The sequence below is a fragment of the Nelumbo lutea genome, chromosome 7 (assembly GCF_056320005.1).
Source record: "Nelumbo lutea isolate HS-2025 chromosome 7, American lotus-T2T, whole genome shotgun sequence".
Taxonomy (NCBI): Eukaryota; Viridiplantae; Streptophyta; class Magnoliopsida; order Proteales; family Nelumbonaceae; genus Nelumbo; species Nelumbo lutea.
The window spans coordinates 45,913,736-45,935,937 of NC_142690.1; the positions used below are offsets into that span (position 1 = coordinate 45,913,736).

General features: G+C 37.9%; 1 protein-coding gene across 1 annotated transcript; it reads left to right on the top strand.

The window, feature by feature from the left end:
• Positions 1-6,120: 6,120 nt before the first annotated feature.
• On the top strand, positions 6,121-6,904 carry LOC148846249 (auxin-responsive protein SAUR71-like). Its single transcript, XM_088952841.1, has one exon. The coding sequence runs from the start codon at positions 6,265-6,267 to the stop codon at positions 6,664-6,666; it is 402 nt and encodes a 133-aa protein (XP_088808967.1). The 5' UTR covers positions 6,121-6,264; the 3' UTR covers positions 6,667-6,904.
• The last annotated feature ends 15,298 nt before the right edge of the window (positions 6,905-22,202 follow it).

A 22,202-nucleotide genomic window follows, 5' to 3' on the forward strand; every position in this document is an offset into this window, starting at 1 on the left:
GAGAGAGTGCATTTCCCCGACCATTCACTTTGTCTGACAAAGGGGTTGATCCTGTCACTATGATCACCCACTCAGATGAATTCTCGGACTATCCCGACATACCCAGGTTTTGACCCCCAATTCGACACCTAGTGCAGTACCATAATCGAGTCTAGGGGTCAGGTGTAACATTCTAGTTTTGCCCATCTGTCTCCAAGGTCCAGGGCAATACTGGAATTTGGTCTGGTTTAGGGTTTTAAGAAAGCCCACACTGCATGTACCTCTAGTCTCTCCCTGGCAGCTGAGACAAGCCACCCCAACCAACTTGGTAGTACATCAGTGTTAGCCTTGGCAGGATAAATCTCCATAGATCTATCCAACGGTTGTGAAGATTCTAAACTAACATGAGTCTCATATGTGTCCAGTTTAAGAGTATTACACAGAAACATACCACAATAACATGAATCAAATATGTACTTTATTTATTTACAATAAATGTCATAATGTACATCATGTTAATTGGAGCTAAGGGCATACACGGTCTAACATGAGAACATTTTAAAATAATATGAGTCTCATAAGTGTTCAGTTTTAAGGGTAATTACACAGAAACATACCATGTATAACATGAATCATTTATGTACTTTATTCATTTACAATAAATGCATAATGTACATCAATCTGATTGGAGCTAAGGGCATACATCGTCTAACATCCTCCGCCTTTGTGAACTTGTCGGCCTGGTGGAGGAACTCCTCCATAGAAGATGGAGGGTTCAACTCTACTTCCCAGTACAAGGTGGGGTGGCGGATGCCATTGACCGTTATGTTGAGCTCAACTTCCAGATCGAGGTTTGGAATCTAGAGGCGCTCCATGTTGAACCTCTTGATGTAGTCTTGGAGTGCCTTGTCTAGTCATTGGACCACGTTTAGTAGGCAGGTTGCTGATTTCGATACCTCTTGTTGGTGGCGAATTCCCATTCTTTATTGAGCTTGTGACTAGTCCCGAGTACCACATCCGAGTTGTACCCTAAAAAGTCATTGGGAAGGCCATGTAGAGGCTTGTATCATTTGCCCTGTGAAGCTGCATTAGGGCTTGGAAATTATCGATGTGATCGACTGGATCTGTTGTGTCGTCGTAAGACTCTTGGCTTGGGGCTTTGAAGTCCTTAGGCCATGGGGCCGTAAGGATCTCAGGTGCAAGAGGGGAGGTGCAGGTCACATGCGGTGCTACTGGTTGGGCTGCGACCTGGCTTACCTCTCTTTTCCTATCTGCCTCCTCATTGTTGGTGGGAGTGAGGTGGCTTCTCCCAATGTTGCAGTGTGCACGCTGGAGACACCTTCTCCTCGACACCTCAGTCGAGCTATTGTCTCTAGTCCCAATTAGTGTTGTAGCTCGACTGTGCTCTTCAACTGAGACTTGGTTTCGATCATCAACATGATGAGGAGGGTCCAAAACCTAGTCTTGGTTCTGGTGGCCGGGCTATTGGTTATTTGGCTGCTGGTTTTGTTGTCGTTGTTGTTGCTGTTGAGGTTGTTCTGGTGGCCGGGCTGTTGGTTAATTGAATTGGTGTACGTCAATCCCAGTAAGAACCACTAATGGATCAACTGGAGGGAGAGGCGCATTCAGTTGGTGTAGGGGGGATGCTGGGTTTGGCATCATTGGTACACCTGGCAAAGTCAAGGGCACTATGAACTGCCCAATGGTTACAGAGGGGACTTCTGGATGTGCGCTAGGCTGGTCTTGCCCCCTTGTGACTTGGTTGTTGTCGGTGGGTTAGTTGTTTCTTGAAGATGCCATTGAAGTAGTAGAAGTAGCAAGGAAGTGAGAATATGGCTTTTTGTTGCATGTTCCCACAAACAATGCCAATTGATGATGAACAATCTGAATGCTCTCTACGAAAACAGCTCAGACATTAGACTAGTGATGTGGTCCGGTCGAGTTGCAAGACAAGAGAATTTGAGTGTTCTAGGGAGGTTTACCCAGTGTGGGCACTCCGATGCTTAAGTTAGCAATAGAGATTTAGAGAGAGAGAGCTGATAGCTTGAGAGCAAGAGAATGCAATAGCTAAATCGCGCGTACCTTGTGAGGCTAGAGGCAAAGCCTTTATATAGACAAGCTGTCGTGGGCCTCATGATGCATGTCTGAGATCACCGACCCATCTAAACCAGAGTTAACTTCGTACTTGAAGATGGACTTTGAGTAAGTTGATAAGGCTTATCCAGGTCGGTTCAAATCGGGCCGGGTGAAGATAAGATCCATTGACGTACACCGTGATCCCGAGGAGATCCGAGATAGTTGGCATGCTTCTAGAAGGAGGCTACGTGGAACTTCGGTAGGTCAATGGATGTAGTGAGTTGCTCGAGTCTCGGCTTAGTGGGGTGACTCAAGGTGCTCGAGGTGACTAGGATCGTTGAGGTGCCTGAGGTCGTTGAGGTGTCACCATATCATTTTGTCGCTCCACGTGTCATCATATCATTGGATGAGCCAAATTATCCCTCATTAGAGCTAACTTCTAATTGGCCTTGAACCAACCCTACTCAATCTATTACTAGGTAGGGTCTAGATCCAAATTCTTGGAACCGACTCCCACCTAGGCTAGTTCTAGGGTCTAAGGGTTTACCATACGCAAACCGATGAATCAATCTTGGTTTGCCTTGGTGGAACCTACCTTGGAACCAAACATGCATTGAAATAAACCCCAAAATATTTTTGGGGATGTGAAGATTTGAACCCAAGCACTCATGGTTACAAGGGCCATGGCCTCACTTGACCATTGAGTTACTTAAGTCAATTGATTATTTATTTTCGTTTTAATAATTGAATGTGTACAATAAGTTATGTAAAAGGTAATATTTACAAAATTTAAATTTAAATTATAAGTTTTGAACTATATTTTTATAATGTACATATTAAGTTACTCAATTTAATCAATAAATAAAACATAAGTTTTAAACTATATACTATATTTATTGAAAATCAAGTTTTTAAAGAACATGCTTCTTTTTTTTTTTTTTGAAGGGAGGGGGTGGGGTGGGGGGGGGGGGGGGAATAAAGAAAGATCAGTCTCCATGGGTAGACCCTAGAATCGACCTCAGAACCACCAAGACTAGAATCAACCCTGAAACCAACCTTCATAGGGTTGCTTTTGCTTCTAAAAACTTGGAACCGACCCCTATAGGATAGGTTCCTGGTTTTTCCATGGAACCAAACTGAACTGACCCATGCTCACCCCTAATAGGTCTTATAGGTAGCCCCTTGGATGTAGAAGTGGGGGCTAATTTAAGGTCATTAAGTTTGGCTATTGATCAAGGGTTGGGAGAAGATAGTGGTTGTTTCAAATTCACTAATTTCTATTAATGTTTGTTAGGGAAGGATCAAAATATTTTTTTCTTTTCGGGAAAAATGGGCGATAATTTTAACTTGTCTAAACCTCTTTCTTCTGTTATTTTTGTGTATAAAAATAGAACTGCTACTCTTGCTACCTATACTATTGCTCAAAGAGAAAAAAATTTTGTCAATTCACTTTTTTAAAACAGAAGTGGTAACAGGAAAATCTTTTCCATATGAATGAATACATAATGTTAAAATATAATTAAATCACATTGCAAACTGATTTTCATCCTAGATAAACTTTATCAAGGCTCCATTTGGGAAGAGTACAAATGCCGGTTCAAACGCATATATGCACTCTAGTTCAGTTTTGTTGATATTTGGTAAGAATGTTTACTTTGCACTCAAAATTGATCAACCTTAAAAAGGTATATTTCAATCTTGATATTCCTATTTGCACCCATTACAACTAAAAGTAGTTTTGCAATAAAATTTATCAATGAAAAACTAAACCAACTTTGCGTTTGCATGGACTAGAGTGCACTCTACATATTTGTATTCACACTCTTCCCAAATGGATCTCAAAGGATCATTATGAATTATCATGATGAGCTAAGAATATAAAATAAAGCTCAGTTTGGAAGGAATACAAATACAAAAATGTAGAGTGCAAAACTTTATATTTTATATGTACTTATATTGTATATATTTATATTTGTAATATTTTCAAACCGAAAGACTCAGTTTGGAGGGAATACAAATACAAATATGTACAATATAAATATATGCAAAATATATATACAAAATACAAGGTTTTGCATTCTATATATTTGTATTTATACTCCTTCAAAACTGAGCTTTTTTAGGGTCAATTTAAAAGAAATACAAATACAAACTTTATTTTCACTGTATATATTTATATTTATACTCTTTCAAACTGAGCGTAAAAGGGACGAAAGTCCCAAAAGTATTTGGATATGATCTACCGCACGGTCTCAGCAGCCATTGCAGCCATACATCGTGAACTGTTGGGACCAGATCCGGACTCGTCCCCGATTGTCCCGAGTTATTGTGGCCTCAAACTCCAGCTTTTGCCATGTGACATACGGTCTCGTTGCAGAGGATCAAAGGTTACAGACCCGGACAAAAAACAGTACAATTTAGTTCCCTCTTTCCCTCACTAAATTCTCCGTTGAATCATAGGCATTTCAGAAGCTTTTAGGTATAGTGAAAGTAAGGTGTGTGACACGGACACCCGGCCCCCAAGCTTGGTTTCCGATGTGTCAGGTCGGAGCCCGGTCGGAAAACTGCCCAACCTCAACGTAACCATGATTTAGACCATGTCGGCCCTGATTGATGCTAAGTCCTAACCGCGTCACAAACAGAACATACTTAGCTGGATGATGAGTCTCTCAATAAAAATTAGGTTCTGTTGTGTCTGGTGGGTCTGCCCTGGCTGGGCTGGTGTGGAATAAACCAGTCCTATTTCAGAAGTCAGAACCTGATTCCCTAACCCACTTTTGCTTCAGGGAGAGCAGGGGGATATGATTGTCAATTAGATTCCAATCTGACCATCAATATCCAACCATCTAATATGTATGATTAATCCTACGTAGAATCGTCAACATTTTCTTTAGAAAAGAAAACAGGAGAATGGTTGGTTAACTGAGGACGAACTGTCACTACGAGACAATAGGTAGCACCGTTGTCAGATTCGAACCGGACATAAAACGGTTTTGGTCAGTGGGGTCATGGGTTTAATGGTCCAAACCCTCAGTACGGTTGTGATTCGTTCAAATAAAATAAATAATATTTTGTAGATATTCTTTTAAGTTGTAAATCTTTTTTACTTCCAAATAAAGCCAATATTACATAACTTTACCTGCTAGTTCCAGTCAAACCGGTCCAAAAATCCGGTTCGACCTGAATCTCACATTGGCATGGATCATGGATGGACAATGCTAACTGAGTGACCCACGGGCCACGGTGCGGCGTACAGTTTTCACTGTTTGATCATGTGGTTAACGGTCAACACTGATGTGAGATGTTGACTGTAAATTTCAATGACCTGATGACGAATTTAAGAGTTGAGAGATGAAATCAAGTGCTTCGGGATTCCCGAAAATTAATTGCTCGACATGTTTTATCTTGATCAAAAGGTACCTTCATCAGACGTCCCAGATCAACATGCATGTGATCACATATTTACATTTATGTGCCCTCTGCTTCTCATAAAGAGCCTCAGTTATTGCGCCACCAAATCAGAAGCACCTTCCAGCATCACGCACCGTTTATTACAAGATCAACGGCGTTCCAGTAAAAGGTACTGAGGTACAGCTTGAGTAATTTCACAAGAAGTAAAAACTGTAAAATTGATTTTAATAGGGGTATTATTGTAATTTAGGAAAATAGTGTTGCCGTGCCATTGGAGGATAAGTGCTACGTAGTAGAATAGCGAAACCAAAGACGACAAATCCTTCTCACGGAAATTGTACTAAAACGGACTACGGAACATACCGACAATCACGCCCCCGGGTCCCCCACCCCCAGCTTTTCCACACACACACTCTCTCTCTCCAATTTATCCTCTTCTTTTGCATCCAGCCGTCCACATTTATTGAATTACAACCGTCGGATTGAACCATAGAAGTGGAAGCAACCATTGGAGTTGTTTAATTTTTACTAAATAAAAAAAAATATTTTCTCGCTCTAAGTGTACCTGCCAAGTACACCTATCTGTACCTCCATCCTCATGAGCTTTTTCTATTATTTTTAATTCATTATATTAATATTTAAATTCTCTACACGCTCACCACGCCCCCCTCAGTCCCTCCCATCTATTTCTAACACCTCCCTCACTACCCTCCTTCCCTCCCTCATCCTTTCTTCTTCGCTCTATCTCGCTCTCTCGCTCTCTCGCTTGAATCTCGCTCTCTTGTTAGTTTTTTATCAATGAAGCAATTCATCCGTCGCCTCTCCCGAGTTGCCGATTCGTCCCAGTACTGCCTTCTTCGGTCCGGCTCCCGCGCTGGAGTCTCGTCGAGAGCCCGTCGGTCCGAATCCTTCAGAAAACCCTCCAAAGACCGCCGATCCGGAGTCCCCGAAGGTCATCTTCCCGTTTACGTTGGAGAAGAGATGGAGAGGTTTATCGTCAGTGCCGAGTTCTTAAACCACCCGATCTTTGTCTTGCTTTTGAAGAAATCGGCCCAGGAGTACGGGTACGAACAGAAGGGCGTGTTGAGGATTCCCTGCCACGTATTCGTCTTCGAACGGGTTCTTGAAGCGTTGCGTGTTGGAGATAGTGCAAGAGATCTAGAAGAACTTGTGCACTCGTTATCTGATGATTTCCTCTAGTTTTCGCCCTTCTCTCTCTTACTCCTCTGTTTTGGTCTCTTCTTTCGTTTTTTATCTGATTTTGTGAGATCTGATTAGAATATACTAGATCTTCTTGTATATACTCTGCGGCAGAAAACGAGAAAATTAAAGAAACGAAGTTAGGGTTTTTACCGAAGCTGTTTCATGGTTGGTGGTAGAGTCTTGTAAAGATCAGATTCTAATGAAACAGAAATGGAGATTGACTCGTGTGCCCTAATCTCTCTTTTGGTTCTTTATTTCTTGCGTCAAGTTTCATGCCGGATTCCGTTGAAAATTGCCGGAGCAAGGATTTCCCAGTTAGTTCTCCGGCGCCTTGGAATGTGTTCTTTGCGTCTTTTCCTTTACCGTTTTTTTGTGCATATAACGTCAAGAAGCTCTGTTTGGCGAAATTACATTAGTAGCCTTAGGCTTGGGGAAAGTTTGTCAGTTAAAGAAAAGAAAAAGAGTATCGGAGAAGGGCTTATGTCCAAATGTCCTCATGGGGGTTAGATACTGTAATTTGCGTGATTTTCAGGGCTATTTCAGAAGTTATGACTGTTAAATTAATTTTCAAAATTTGGGGACAGGATGGTCATTTCGACGAGTTAGCCGATGATATTTTGGTGGTTGGGAAGATCTGAATTCGATCATACGTGGTTGTGCCGTTGTGGTTCAACTGAGATTTTTCCTTGCGTCGGGTAAGGAATGAATTAGATTCCCATCGGAAGGTAGGAACGAATACTGACGTTCTGTAACTGGAGCAATACATTTTTTGGACCAAAATGCCCTTGCCTCCAACAATCCAAACTATCCCAACCTCTTCGGGTTATATAATAAACACCATGTGCGGATTGGCATTAATGAAAAGAACAAATGCGCAAGATAGTGGCATTTTAGTGGCATTTTTTTTTTCCTGGAGAATTTCTATTCGAAGCTAAACATGCGCCTCGTTCGGCAGGTTACATGCCTAGCTAAAATGATTACAGGAAAACCTATCGCTCAGCCTCACCAGTTCTCTTTATTTAGGGTCCTTTGATTCGTAGTTGGAATTAAAATAAAAATAAATTTTAATTTATACAGTATAAATACATGCTAAATAATATAAAATATAAGGTTTTGCATTTTATAAATTTACATTTGTATTCCTTTCGAACTGAACCTAAGGAAAAATAGAGAATAATCATTTTCTCAAACAGGGATATATCATTCCAGCAGATTTTGATTCTATTCAATTAAACAGTTGGACATTCTAATTCCGATTCCAGACCTTTATTCCCAAGACCAAAACGTGGCCTTATTTTTATTTCTATTAATTATTTGTTTTTTATTATATTTATTTATTTAGTAAAAGTGAATCGTGTGAACGCTCACCTGTTTGTCACTCTGAGTCTCTGACTAGTTGGCTTGAAAATTGGGGAACTATAAAATAAAAATTTGTTTCGCTTTCAAATTTCTCTCTTTATTTTCTGTTTTTTGGTTAACTGTCCTTTGACATTTTGGATTTTAGTTTGAGCCTACTTGCGCACGTTAGAACCGAACCTTACTAGTTACTGCAAAAAGAAGAGATCTTCGGCCTTCTCTCACCAACTCTGCTTTGAGCAGCTGCTGCTTGTCTAAACTCATAAGGTTAGGTAAGGTTTAGGTATGTATTACGTTTTCAAGGACTAACCATGGTTTAACCGGTTAAATGGCCGGTTAGATCGTTCATCCCATAAGAACAGACCAGGAAAGCTAACCGGGTCACCAAGTAATCGGTTCAATGGTCCGGTCTGCGGTCAAAACAGAGTCTGACAATTTAAATGAAAAAACATTATTAAATGTGGATAGAGAGACCCGTGTGGATTACGATAGTGAGTCTAGTCAGCTTGATGTTCAATTATACCTCACTGATTAGGTAGTCAATGTTACGAAAAGTAAATTCAACTTGAGCTAATCTACACTATTGACCGATATCATCATCTTCAATTAATTCTCATTTCTCAACCAATATATAGTTGCTGAGATGTGGACTGATATAACCAACTCAGCTAGAACTTGTACAGAACTCGTTATCATCTTCAAAAGTAATTACCAACCCAATTTAATCCATGCTTCTTACAATGATTTGGTAGATGGTATATTTGTCATTTAACTATATTCATTCGATTGGGTGTGGTCCATTGGTCCTGACCCGATTTATCATCGGGTCTCAGAAACAGACCAAGATCCGAGCCTTGGGCCTGTAAGAAACCATTGATTAATAGAGTTAGATCAGACCGGATCGGTTCCGTCGAATAGACCTGTGAAATTGACAGGCCTTTGGCTACAAGAAAATAACAAAAGAAAAAACAAAAGAGCTAAAGAAAGAGAAAGAAGAGAGACTTAAGAAAGTTGGTGGGTCGGGTAAGGAGTTCCTGTCAGAACTTGTAATGCATCTTGATGTGGAGTTTCTCATTTTACTATGTGGCGATTGATATTCTTCTGGGACGAGGTTAAGGGGTAAGAAACAAGAAATGAATGCTAAGAAATAGTAGGAGAATCGTCTTTTTCCTTGGATTATTTGTTGGTATATGACAACTTGCAAGAAAGATAGTTGCATGGTAATGTTCTCAACCAAAAGAGACTAGTAGTGAACGATACATAAATTATTTGGTTAATAATATATTAATAAATAATTAATGAAATATTTATTAATTAAAGTAATAAAATATTAGCTTGATTAAGGAATCTATGAATGACATTTGGTCCTATATGGCAGCAACAAGTCATGGTAAAGAATCAATATGTAGACATTCATATTGAGATAAGCCAAGAAATGTGGGTTTATAATAACATTCTTTTTTTAAAGAATTTCTTTTTCTTCAAGAGTGGATCGATCTCTCAAGAAGAAGAACAATAATGAAGTAATTAAATTTCTTTTTATGATAATGAGCTGGTTAACAGACTCACAGTTTCCAATTAACCAGAAAAAACTTCTCTAGGAGTACATTTACACCAAAGCAGATATTAATAATAAAACATGTGATTGGACATTAGAAATTATAAGCTCATAAACATTGGAGATGACTGTGAATTGAATATATAGTGATGTCATGTTCTCCGCTTTTGGCATGTTTTATGCTCACAGTGAGAAAGCCACTACAAAATAGAGATAAATAAAGATATTATCTAAAACTTCCATGCATTGACTTCAGTAACAATATCTACAACTTCTCCCATTCTGGTGTTGCCTGTTAGGGAGGGCTACTGTAGCAGCTTCTAGCTTTCTGAGGTGGGCTCTACATCAACTGCTTATGATATAAGCTATGTTTGGGGAAAAATCTGGAGAGCACAAATCGACCGTTGGTCTGCCATTTGAAAGGTCATCTACTTCAGCCTGTCTCGAGTGCTTATTTGGAGTGCTTCAAAGAAGCTGAATCAGCATACTGCATAGCTGAATCTTCGGTTCTGCCTTTTCAAATGGGCCCTAAATACCACCCAAAACCCTCTATCAAAGAATCATCACCATCATCATCATCATCCAGGCCTTATCCCAATTCCCAACTTCGTGGAGTTCATTACATGAGTCCTGTTTTGCCATTTGTTCTATTTAATTCCATATCTATTATTAAATTATTGGCACTTAGATAATTTCTTACCACTTCAACCGATGTCCTTCTTGGTCTATCCCTAGCACTTCTAGCCCTTTCAATTTGCAACAAATCACCTTTTCTAATCAATGTTGTTGATGATCTTTTGTGCAAGTGATCAAATCATCTTAGTCTACTTTCTCTCATTTTATCACCTATTAGATCTGTTAGGAATTATGGGGTACGAAAACTTGGAAGAGGCATGCCTAAAGACATTTGTCTTTAGAATGTTATTTGCCTCTACTCAGATTTATCAAATCCGTTCTTAGGATACAACATAGCCTCGGTCGAGAGTCTGCAACCAACAAAGTTGAAGAGCCTCCGAAGAAACCTTTTATGAGACAATAGCATATCGAACAGAGAGAGACAAGAGTGATTTTCGAAAAGCTTTTGTGTGTATTTGCTTGATTCATGCTCCTTAAATTATTTTCTAAAGAGTCATGGAGCAGAGGAAGGTGCTGGTTCAAAAAGAGCTAATTGAACAGTCACAATTTCAAACATTGTGATTATTAAAAAGGTAGTTAACAGTTAATGATTGTTAAATTTGAGTAGTGCCTTTTGATTGCACTTGATAGAATCGTGATCGTTGAAACAATAATGGTTAACCTCGCATCAAAAGTCAAAGCCGCCCTTTGCGAGCCACACGGTTGCACATGAAGTGCGCCTATAAAGCGTCTCATTACCGCACACATGCACAAACATGTTAGACAGTTATGCCCTTAGCTCCAGTCGGATTGATGTATCTTTTGACATTTATTGTAAATGAATAAAGTATATAATTGATTCATGTCATTGTGGTGTGTTTCTGTGTAATACGCTTAAACTGGACACTTATGAGACTCGTGTTGGTTTAGAATCTTCATAGCCATTAGATAGATCTGAAGAGATTTATCCTACCAAGGCTGACACTGATGTACCGCCAAGCTGGTTAGGTTGGCCTGAACTATGTGGAGGAAGTTAAGGAGGTTTTGAACTATGTGGAGGCCGGTCAAGAAGGGTTCAAGCCTAAATTCAGGTTTAAATAAATAGGGTAAATATTTTACCAAGCAATTCAATTGGTAGGACGGAGCATAAAATGCACCTACCAACCAAGCAATTCAATAGTAGAATGGAGCATAAAATGCACCTACTAGCTAGTAATTCAATCAATAGGATGGAGCATAAAATGCACCTATTGACCAAGTAATCTTAACAGTGGGATGGAGCATAAAATGCACTCACTGACTAAGTCCTAAAAGTGAGTGGAGCATAAAATGCACTCACTTCCACCAAGGAGAAAAAAAAAAAGAAAAAAAAGAGAGCAAGTAAAAATGTTTTCCCTAGTTTACTACCTGATTTGTAGTAGTAAAGAAGGGATTGGCTGATAGATGAGTTGAGTATAACTTGGTTGTGTTGACTTAATAGTTCAAAATAACTGACCTAGAATATTTTTGGAGAAAGATGAAGGAGAGTTGAGTTTAAAATTCAGTAGGCTAGGTAGTTTGTTCCTGTTTTACTTTTGCTTGAGTCTTGTCTTGCCCGAGGATGAGCAAAGTTTAAGTGTGGGGGGATTTGATGAGAATAAAATTTATCATACTTTTATCCCCAAATATTCAGTCTTTTATACTGAATTAGTACTTATTTGGACTCATATTTCTTGTATTTCGGTTCAGGGCATGAAAGAAGGCATCAGGAGAAAAGTAAGGAAAATCAGATGATTTTTCATAGTTTCGGCACCGTTCAGTAATCTGGGCCTAACTCTCGATTGGGCTGATTCAAGACTCATTGGAAAGATAAGAAAGGAAGCTACAACTTTCATGTTTTGGGCTTTCGCAAATTCGGCCTGCATCGAAGTCAAATTCAGGCCCGAAGTCAGGGCAAATTCATAGGAAGGCCCAATTCGCAATTGAAGCCCAACTTGCAGAAAAGCCTTGCAGCAGCCCAATTCGCAGAGGAAGCCTAATACGAATGCAAGAACAAGAAACTGAGAAGAGTCCTACCAGATTTAAATTTGTGATATAATCCTACAAAGATAAAGAGATTGAGTTCACTAGATAAAGAGATAAGAGTAAGATTAAACTAGGACTTTCTATTTTTGAAAGATAAACTCCAAGAAGGAGTTGGAGAACACCCCCTCCCCTTTAAGCTATATAAAGGGATGGGGGGCGGACTAGAGAGGTATCAAGAAGCAAAGGAGCAATCAGTCAAGAAAGCAAGAAGACTGCAAGAAGAAGGTGGCGGCAAGGAGAAGAGGAGACCTCAGCTCTAAGGGCGACACCATGAGTTCTTTCTTTCCTCTTGTTTATTTTATTTCCTCTACTATGAACTGATTTATTTGTAGCTAGGGCTATGGAAAGCCTAATCATAATAACGAATATATTTTTATTCTGATTCATCCAAGATCGTGATTTCCATATAGTCTATGAGTTATCTTGTTTAATGCTATTAGAAGTGACCATCTCTTAATTGATTAGGTTTATGTGAATGAATCGAGAGAGGAATTCATATAGTAGACCACATAACTCATGGTGTGAATTGAATGGTATATAGGGGTATATACACATGATTCATCTGAATGTAATAGTTTTTCCTTGAACTTAATTCACTTTTACCTTGAGAACTCTAGTCGAGAGATCGAAGGGTTACCTGATAGAAGTAGTTTTAGTATATATCGAGAGAGAATATTAAATAAAATTAGAAAGACTTCAGCTTATGGGAATGACAAATTATCTTGGGTAATCTCATACATTAATATTCATTGGAATGGTTAGGTGTACCAAAAGTCCTAGCGAATTCAATCAATCGTTACATACTTCAGCATTGGTTACTTCTGCTCTTATTCTCTTTTTCTGCTTTTTAGTAGCTTTTACTCTTAAATCTGAAATTCAATTGTCCAAATAATTAGGGAAGGCTGTAGTTCTAATACTTATTATGTTAAATCCTCGTGGGAACGATATTTTTATACTACTTGATAAGTAGTGCACTTGCTAGGGTTATAATCATAGCTATCACTGACATTGATGTACTGCTAAGTTGGTTAGACTGGCTTGTCTTAGCTGTCAGGGTGAGACCTGAGGTACATGCAGTGTGGGCTTTCTTAAAACCCTAAACCAGACCAAAATTCCAGTATTGCCCTGGACCTTGGAGATAGATGGGCAAAACTGGAATGTTACACCTGACCCCTAGACTCGATTATGGTACTACACTAGGTGTCGGATCGGACTGTCTTTGATATGCCAATTAGTGAGATCCTTAGAGGGGGTAAAAACCTGGGTATGTTGGGACAGTTCGAGAATTCATCTGAGCGAGCGATCATAGTGACAGGATCAACCCCTTTGTCGGACAAAGTGAATGATCAGGGATGCACTCTCTCTAATGGAAACCTAAATTGCCGGTAGTTGATTTCAACCATTGAAATATGTTTTTGCAATATATATATATATATATATATATTTATTTATATATATTACGATTTCAAAATGTTTGCAAAAGGTTTTAATTCCCAGGATCCATATGAGTACAAAGTGCAGCATTGTTCCTTGTAGCCGAGGGAGAGGTCCTCTCTTGTTGGGCAGTGTTTGATCATTGTGGGCTGAGAGGTTAAGTGTAAGAACATTGAGGGTAATACCTAATGGGCTAATCTTGCATCTGCCCATAATCCTTGGGTTTTCATAAGGTGGATGGACCCAAGGACCATTTAGTGTAAATGTTGGCCCCATTAAGACCATGGTGATGGACTCAGGGGTTCACTGTGTCCTATAGTGAATTTGGCCAGGTCTTATAACAAAGGCTGGTTTGAACCCATGTGGCTGGTGTGTAGATCAATATTTGGGTCCTATGCCATATAAAGAGAGCCAACTGGGCAGTAGGTTAAGAGGATAAGTGAGCACATAAACTTAATGGGCCTAAAGCCCAATTCGAACTGGGCTTAAGTTAGTTAATTAAAAGGAGGCAAGATAGGATTTATAATTTGATTAGGATTAGATGAAGGATAAGATAAGTCTTATCCATTCAAGAGTCCAGATCCAAATATCAGATTTGGATTAAAGAACTCTCTCCTAATTGGATTAGGAGGCTGATCCTGAGAAGGCTATAAATAATGGGGGCGAATTCCTCAGAAAAACATCACAACAAACTGCAAAGTTCTTACCTATTCTTGCCGCCCCTACCCAATTCGATCTCCACTTGTGGGAGTGAACAAGAATTGTTCTTGATATTATCTTGGTAAAAGAAGCAATCTGAAGTCTGCTCACCAGCCCTCCACTCCATTCTTGCTGAAGAATTCGGTTCTTGTTGAAGAGCCGTCCTGTTGGTCCTGCTTCACCTCACACTGTGTCATCTTTAGTGGAAGCGGGTTTTGGTTTTCTTCTTAGGCGTGAACACCTTCATTGGGAATTACCACTGCTTCGTATCAAGTATATCCCTCTCCTCCCTTTTGGTTTCAGATTTGGTCCGGTTTGGTTCAAGATTGATTCTTGAAAATGCAGTTTTATAAAATAGGGATTGCAATTCCCAGATGGGAGAGAGAGAAATTTTTGAAATTTCGCCCAACCTTCCTACAGGGTTCAACCATCCATATAATGGAGCTCTCATTCATTCAGAACACGCGTGTGCACACGTTGCGCAGTTGCAAGCCTCCATACTCTCATCTTTATTTTTAAGGAGTGTAAATAAGATCCTATTTAAACACTCAAAACAAGTTTTGTAATTTTCTTGGGACAAGCTGAAAACTGGTTTTAATAAGAGAAAAAACTATTTTCCAAGACATGTGTGTAGGGTTTTTTTTTTTAATGTAATTGATCAATCAAACGCCATTGGATTTAATCTATAATGAGATTAAAATCCAACAATCCCCCACTTTGCTTAATCTCATGTCTCTCTCAATTCAACCTAGTATAATATAGTTATGCATACAAAAGGTGTTTTATAACTTAAACCTTCTATTAGTATAGATATCTCGAAGTCTTGTCAAAGTTATTGGTGACAAGACCTTAAACCAATTACTCTCAAGACAGACCAGGGATACCCATACACATAAAAAATGTTCTGTCTCTACAAGAGTTTCAAATTTTTTCTTAGCACTATTATAGCCATGTGCTTCTTTCTTGATTTCATGAATAATCCCAAGAGCAAACCCAAGCTCTCATGAGAAGCGACACAACTTCTTTGTTCACATAGGTGAAGTTCCACTATGTGTTTCATTACTTGGCACATTTCAGAACTTCATTAAGAGTTTCACTCAACATCTTACCGTAATAGACAATATTGTTTAAGTTGCGATGGGAAATTTCTCAATGTTAGTGCTAGCAGTCATATTGCAGTAACTTGTTGTTACTTGTTAAACCTAATACTGATGTTTTCAGTTTAGTTTGGGTTACCATTACTAGCGACTAAGTGAAGGGTTTTAACCCCATCTCTTTAGTTGTCATTCTTACCAATTCTCTGGGCAAACCTTTGGTAAAAGGATCAACCAAGTTTTTACTTAACCTCATATAAATTATAGTGATGACTTTGTCTTGAATCAATTGCCTAACAAATTCATATCTCAGACTTATATGTCTGGACTTACCATTGTAGGTACCAATGTAGGCTCTTGACATAGTTGCTTTACTAACACAATAAATGAAAATTAAAGGCATAGGACTTGGCCAAAGTTTTATATCCAATAATAAATTCCTAATCCATTTAGCCTCTTTTTCAGTAGCTGTCAGGGTTATGAATTCAGATTCCATGGTCGAGTGAGACATACAAGTTTGTCTCTTAGATGCTCAAGAGATCACAACCCCACCAAGGACAAAAATCCATCCATGAGTGGACTTGTTATCTCCATTACCGATAATCCAACTTGCATCAATGTACCCTTCTAGTACAGCTAGATAATCTCGATAGAATAAGCCAAGTTCCACGGTTCTTTTTAAGGTATCCAAGAACTATCCCAATTGCCTTCCAATGCTCTACACCGGGATTACTTGTAAACCGACTAAGTTTATTTACTATAAATGCAATATCAGGTCTAATACAAAGCATGGCATACATTAGACTTCCTACTGCACTAGCAAAATCAAGTTGTGCAATTGCTTTACCAGAATTTTCTACTAGCTTTATACTAGTCATATGGTGTGTTATATTCTTTAAATTCTAAATGCTTAAATTTCTCAAGTATTCTCTCAATATAATGTGATTAGCTTAATGCATAATCCCAACTATGCTTTTTAACTTTTATTCCCAAGATGGTATCTACTTCTTCTAAATCATTCATCTTAAAGACATAGGATACGTAGTTTTTAGTTTCATTTATACCAACCATATTAGTACCCACAATAAGCATGTCATCAACATAAAGAATATAATCACACCATAATTTTCAGTAAACTTTGAGTAAATGCATCTGTCAGCACTATTGTGTTTAAAATAAAAAACTAGAATGCACAAGTTAAAATTCTCATGCCATTGTTTGGGTGCTTGTTTTAAACCATATAATGACTTAACTAGTTTACTAACTTTCTTCTCATTTCCAGGAAGGATAAATCTCTCTATTTGTTCCATGTAGACTTCTTCATTTAAATCATCATTTAAGAAAGTAGTTTTAACATCAATTTGATGAACAAATAAGTGATAAATGGATGCTAGTGCTATAAGTGTTCTAATAGAAGTTGTTCTACCCACTTGCGTATAAGTGTCAAAATACTTAATGCCTTATTTTTTATTAAAACCTTTGGCTACCAATCTAGCCTTAAAAGTTTGTATAGTTCCATTAGTATTATATTTTTTTTTCTAAACACTCATTTACATTTGATTGGTTTTGATCCTAGAGGCAAGTCTACTAGTACCCATGTATTATTTGACATTATTGAATTCATTTCATCATTTATAGATTCATTCCAAAAGGCAACATCTCTATAGGTCATGACCTCATAGGTAGGTTTTTTTTTATCATTTTTAATGTTTAGTACAATCGATATCTTATTGAAAATATTTTCTCTATTAGCTTCAACCAAGAATGCAATTGACTGAGTTGAGATAAAAATAGAACCTAAGAGTTTTTAAGTTCTTTGTCTTTGACTTCTTCTAGGTTCTATTGTAGGTGTTGTAGTTGTGTCATTTCTTCTTTCAGTTTTAATTTTACCAATAAAAATTAAACTTGAAAATCAATTGGGAAAGAAAATTAAAATTCGTAGAAGTGATAGGGGTGTTGAGTATTTTAAGAATGAGTTTAATTCTTTCTTTGAAGAATTTGGAATAGTAAATCAAAGTTTTTCTCCCTATACCCCTCAACGGAATGGCCTGGCCACAAGGAAAAATATAACACTTATAGAAATGATAAAATGCATGTTGATGAAAGCTAATACACCCTCATAAGGTAGACACTGGTGTATCTTGAAAAATCATCAATAAATGTTATGAAATATCTCTTACCCCCTTTTAGTTAATACGCCATTGAGTTTACAGATGTCAGAATGAATTAGTTATAGAAGTTGAGAATTTCTCTCAACACATGGGAAAGGTTTCTTGGCCATTTTAGATTCTACACATATCTCACATTTTTCATTTAATTTATTACTATAAGTAATTAAACCAAGTTTACTCATGTTTTTTATGGATATAAAATTCAAGTGTGCTAATCTATCATGCCATAAAGAAAAAGAATTACTAATGTTTTTCATTTTCCTTCATTAGTTTATCAGATTCAAAAACAACTTTGAATCCCTTCTTACAAACAAGATTTGTTGAGACCAAGTTCTTTTTAATGTTAAGAATATGGAGAATATTCAAGAGAATTAGTGTCTTTTCAGAGGTGAAGTTCAATTCCACGTTGCCCCATCCAGCAACTTTGCCACATATTTGGTTTTCCATCTGTACCTCCTGGCCATCATTCACATCTTCATATGTCTTGAATAAGGACTTGTCTTTGCAAACATGGACTATGGTGCCTGAATCAAACCACCACCTTGAAGATGATTCTTCCATATTGACTTCAGTAATCGTGGCCACTAGATTGTCTTCCACCATGTCTGGGGACTTGGTTTCACCTTTCCAATGTCAGCAGACTCGAGCATAGTGCCCCTTTTTTCCACAAACATAGCAAGATCCTTTCTTATTATTGCTCTTATTGAAGTTCCCATCCCTCTTCTTTGCTTGTAATGTAGGATTAGTCTTCTTCGATATATTTTCCACAAAATTAACATTAGAGTTCAACATACTGGTCAAGGTCTTATCCCCACTATATCTAATCCGAGACTCTTCTTCAATACGAAAGTGTTGCTGAATTTTCTCCAAGGAAAGTTCTTCTGCCTTGTGCAAATGCTTCTTCCTATAATCCTTCCAAAAGGGTGGAAGTTTGGCAATTATTGCTCCCACTTGGAAAGATTCAAGAGGGATGTTATCAAGGGATTGAATTCTATAGACTATCACATGTAGTTCATGAACCTCTTCCTATAATCATTCATGTTGAAGTCAAAGTATTCTGCTAGAAGATACTTATTCGCACCTGCTTCTTGCACCTTTTATTTGAATTCCAAAGCCTTCCAGATTTCTTTTGGAAATGAAAGTTCCTTGTAGAAGTTGTAGAGTCGGTTTGATAAGGCATTCAGTATATGTCCTCGACACAAAAGTGAATCCTCTTCTTGTTTTGCTCTTTCATTCTTTAGCTTTTCAGTGTCCTTAGTGGTGGGTTCAGGAAGTTGTTGTAGATTTGGATCTAGTGTCCTTATCCATGATTGAAATTTGCTCCATTGAACTAGTCAAGTTGAACAAGGTGTTGGTTCATAATCTTGATCGAAGTAATGCTTTCTTCTGCCTCCTTTGCAAAATAACATTCTAAAATTGTTGAGAATTATGGGGTCATGAAAACTTGGAGGAGAAGATTTGAGGCGTGCCTTAAGACACTGTCTTTAGAACATTATTTGCCCCCACTCAAATTTATTGAGTTTGCTATTGGGTTACAAGCAAATCCATTCCTAAGATACAACAGAGCCTTGGGCGAGAGTCTACAACCAACAAAGTTGAAGAGTCTCTGAATAAACCTTCTGTGAGAAGTAGAAGATCGAACAAAGAGAGACAAGAGTGATTTTCGAAAAGCTTGTGTGTGCATTTTCTTGATTCATATTCTTTAAATAATTTTCTAAAGAGTCATGAAGTAGAGGAAGGTGCTAGTTTAAAAAAGGCTCATTGAACAATCACAATTTCAAACATTATGACTGTTAAAAAGGTAATTAACAGTTAATGACTATTAACTTTGAATAGTGCCTCTTGATTACACCTGATCGAATCGTGACCATTGAAACATCAATGGTCAGTATCACATTAAAAGTCAAAGCCACCTTTTGCAAGCCATGCGGGTGCGCGCAAAGTGCACTGTTGCGCCACACACACACAAGCACACACATGCGCATGCAACACAAGCCTCTATACTCTCCTCTTTATTTATGAGGAGTGTAAATAAGCTCATATTTAAAATCTCAAAACAAGTTTTGTAATTTTCCAATGTGGGACAAGTTGAAAACTGATTTTAGTAAGAGAACAAACTATATTCCAAGACATGTGTGCATGTGTTTTTCTTATGTAATTGATCAATCAAACCCCATGGACCAGCTGTGTCCCATCAAATACTTATTTCCCTTTCCTTTTTGTGGTCCTTAAAATTGAATGATGCTCATCCTATGTTCTCTTGAAGGGGGGCTTTCTGTACCTTTCAAAAACAAACAAATTAAGAGATGCTTCAATAAATTTCAGAGAAAATGCACCAAAAAGAGGAAAAAAATATTTTTTTTAGAAATAGATATTATATTGATCTTGATGGTTTTAGTGGTTGCACTTTTGAAATATTTCTTGTCTTATCTCTTTAGGTTTACCATAACTTGGGTGAGGTCAAATAAAGTAGCTAGGGTACCATGTGGGTTAAACCAATTTGATGATCCAATATAGTCTAATTACTTAAGTTATTAAGTATTAGGTTTAGTTGGAGTTTCATCATCCCACATCAAATGAGGATGAAGTACCATGTTTATTGTAAAACATTAAATGAAGATGAAGATTTATAGCCAAACCAAAAATGCTAAACTATATAGGATCAACATACAAGTAATGTGGAAAGATTTACTTAAGCCTAGATATGGTACCTAAAACAATCTAAAAATACCTTCCAGGAAAGATTCTTAGGAAATCCTCTAAGTTAGAGATGTTGCTAGAAGGATTAGAAATCACATTTCAAAAATTTTCTAACCAAACTTAGGAATTGATTTCCCAATGATTTTGAAATTTGAAATTTTGAGGTCGATCTTGCATTGAAGTAGATTGGATTTGAAACCCAAATTAAAACTGATCATGGCTTATATGGAGACCACACAATGTGCAGCTCCCAGAGTGATGGTTCACGCTCAATATCAGTCCCAAAATAGGCCTCCAACTAAAGATGGCGAAGTGTGTACCTAAAGTCGATTCAATAACACCATTTTAGTAAAACTAGTCTCTAACTTTCTTAGATCGAATTAGGTTCATGACCTTGATATACCTTGATGTTTTTATTGCAAAAAAATAGTGGAGGAATGACGAAAATCATCCCTTATCAAGGCTAGGTCGAGCTTGGATCTTTGGGAGACAAGAGAGAAGAGGAGAGAGCAAGAGAGTGGAGATAATGATTGGTTTGCCCCTTCCCTCTTAGTCCCTTATATAGAGCACTCTATTAATCTAATTAGGAGCTGGTCCAAATCAAATTTTGATCAAGATTTTATCTTTAATTAGTAAGCATTATCTTCTTAATAAGTTAAGTGCTCCTTACCCATATCCATGCCCATTTTCAACCTAAGTCACATGATCACTTAACTAATCATATTAGTAATGGGCCTTATGCCCATTTTTTGTAATGGTTCACAACCCAATGTGTTGCATGGACACTTTGTGCTTGAATATTGTATGATGTGGGACCAACGAAGGTCTCATACAAGTCCATGATGGTTTGGCCCTACCTCTGGAAGAGGTTAGACCGAATTCATTACTCGGGATAGTGAACCCTGACCCAATCAGCTTGGGCTCAGATTGGGCCCAACATTTACACCTAAATGATCATTGGTTTTAGCCACCCTATGAAGATCCAAGGATAATTGACTTATGTAAGATGAAGCCCATCAGGTAATCAACCTTGTAATGGCTCTTACACCTAACCTCTCAATCTATAATCATCATAACACTACTTATAGGGAAAGACCTCTTCCCTGACTACAAAATACAATGTCACACTCTTTGCTTGAATGGATCTCGGGATTATAACCTTTTGCAGACTTTTTTCATAAAATAGTAATATAACATATAAATGTACTTTTCAAATACAGTTAAAATCCATTGCTGGCAGTTTAGGTTTCCTTTAGTGAGTGTGTAAAACCTGATATTCACTGTCTGACAAAGGGGTCGATCCTATCACTATGATCACTTAGTCAAGTAATTTACCAGACTGTCCCACTGTCCCAAGATGTCCAAGTATTTGACCCTTGATGGATCCTACTGGTTGGCTCATCAAAGGAAGCTTAGTCTAATACCTACTGTAGTATCATAATTAAGCCTGACTCCAATTTTGTGAATTTATCTCCAAGGTCTAGGGTATAAATGGAAATTGATTTGGGTTAAGTGTTTCTTCTAAACACTCACTAACTATGCTTAGGGTCCAACCCTAGCAACTAAGATACACGATTCCACTAATTTAGTAACACACCAATGTTAGCTTTGTTAGGATAAAATCCCCAAGTCTATCCAATGGTTGAGAACATTCTAAACTAACACGACTCTCATAATTGTCTAGTTTAAGGAGTAATTCATAGAAAGCACATAGATAAGAACAAGAAACAATAATGTACTTTATTCATCTATTGATAAATGTTTATATACATCAATTTGATTGGAGCTAAGGGCATACACTATCTAACAACTCTCGTTTGCACTTAGGTCCAATTGGGTATT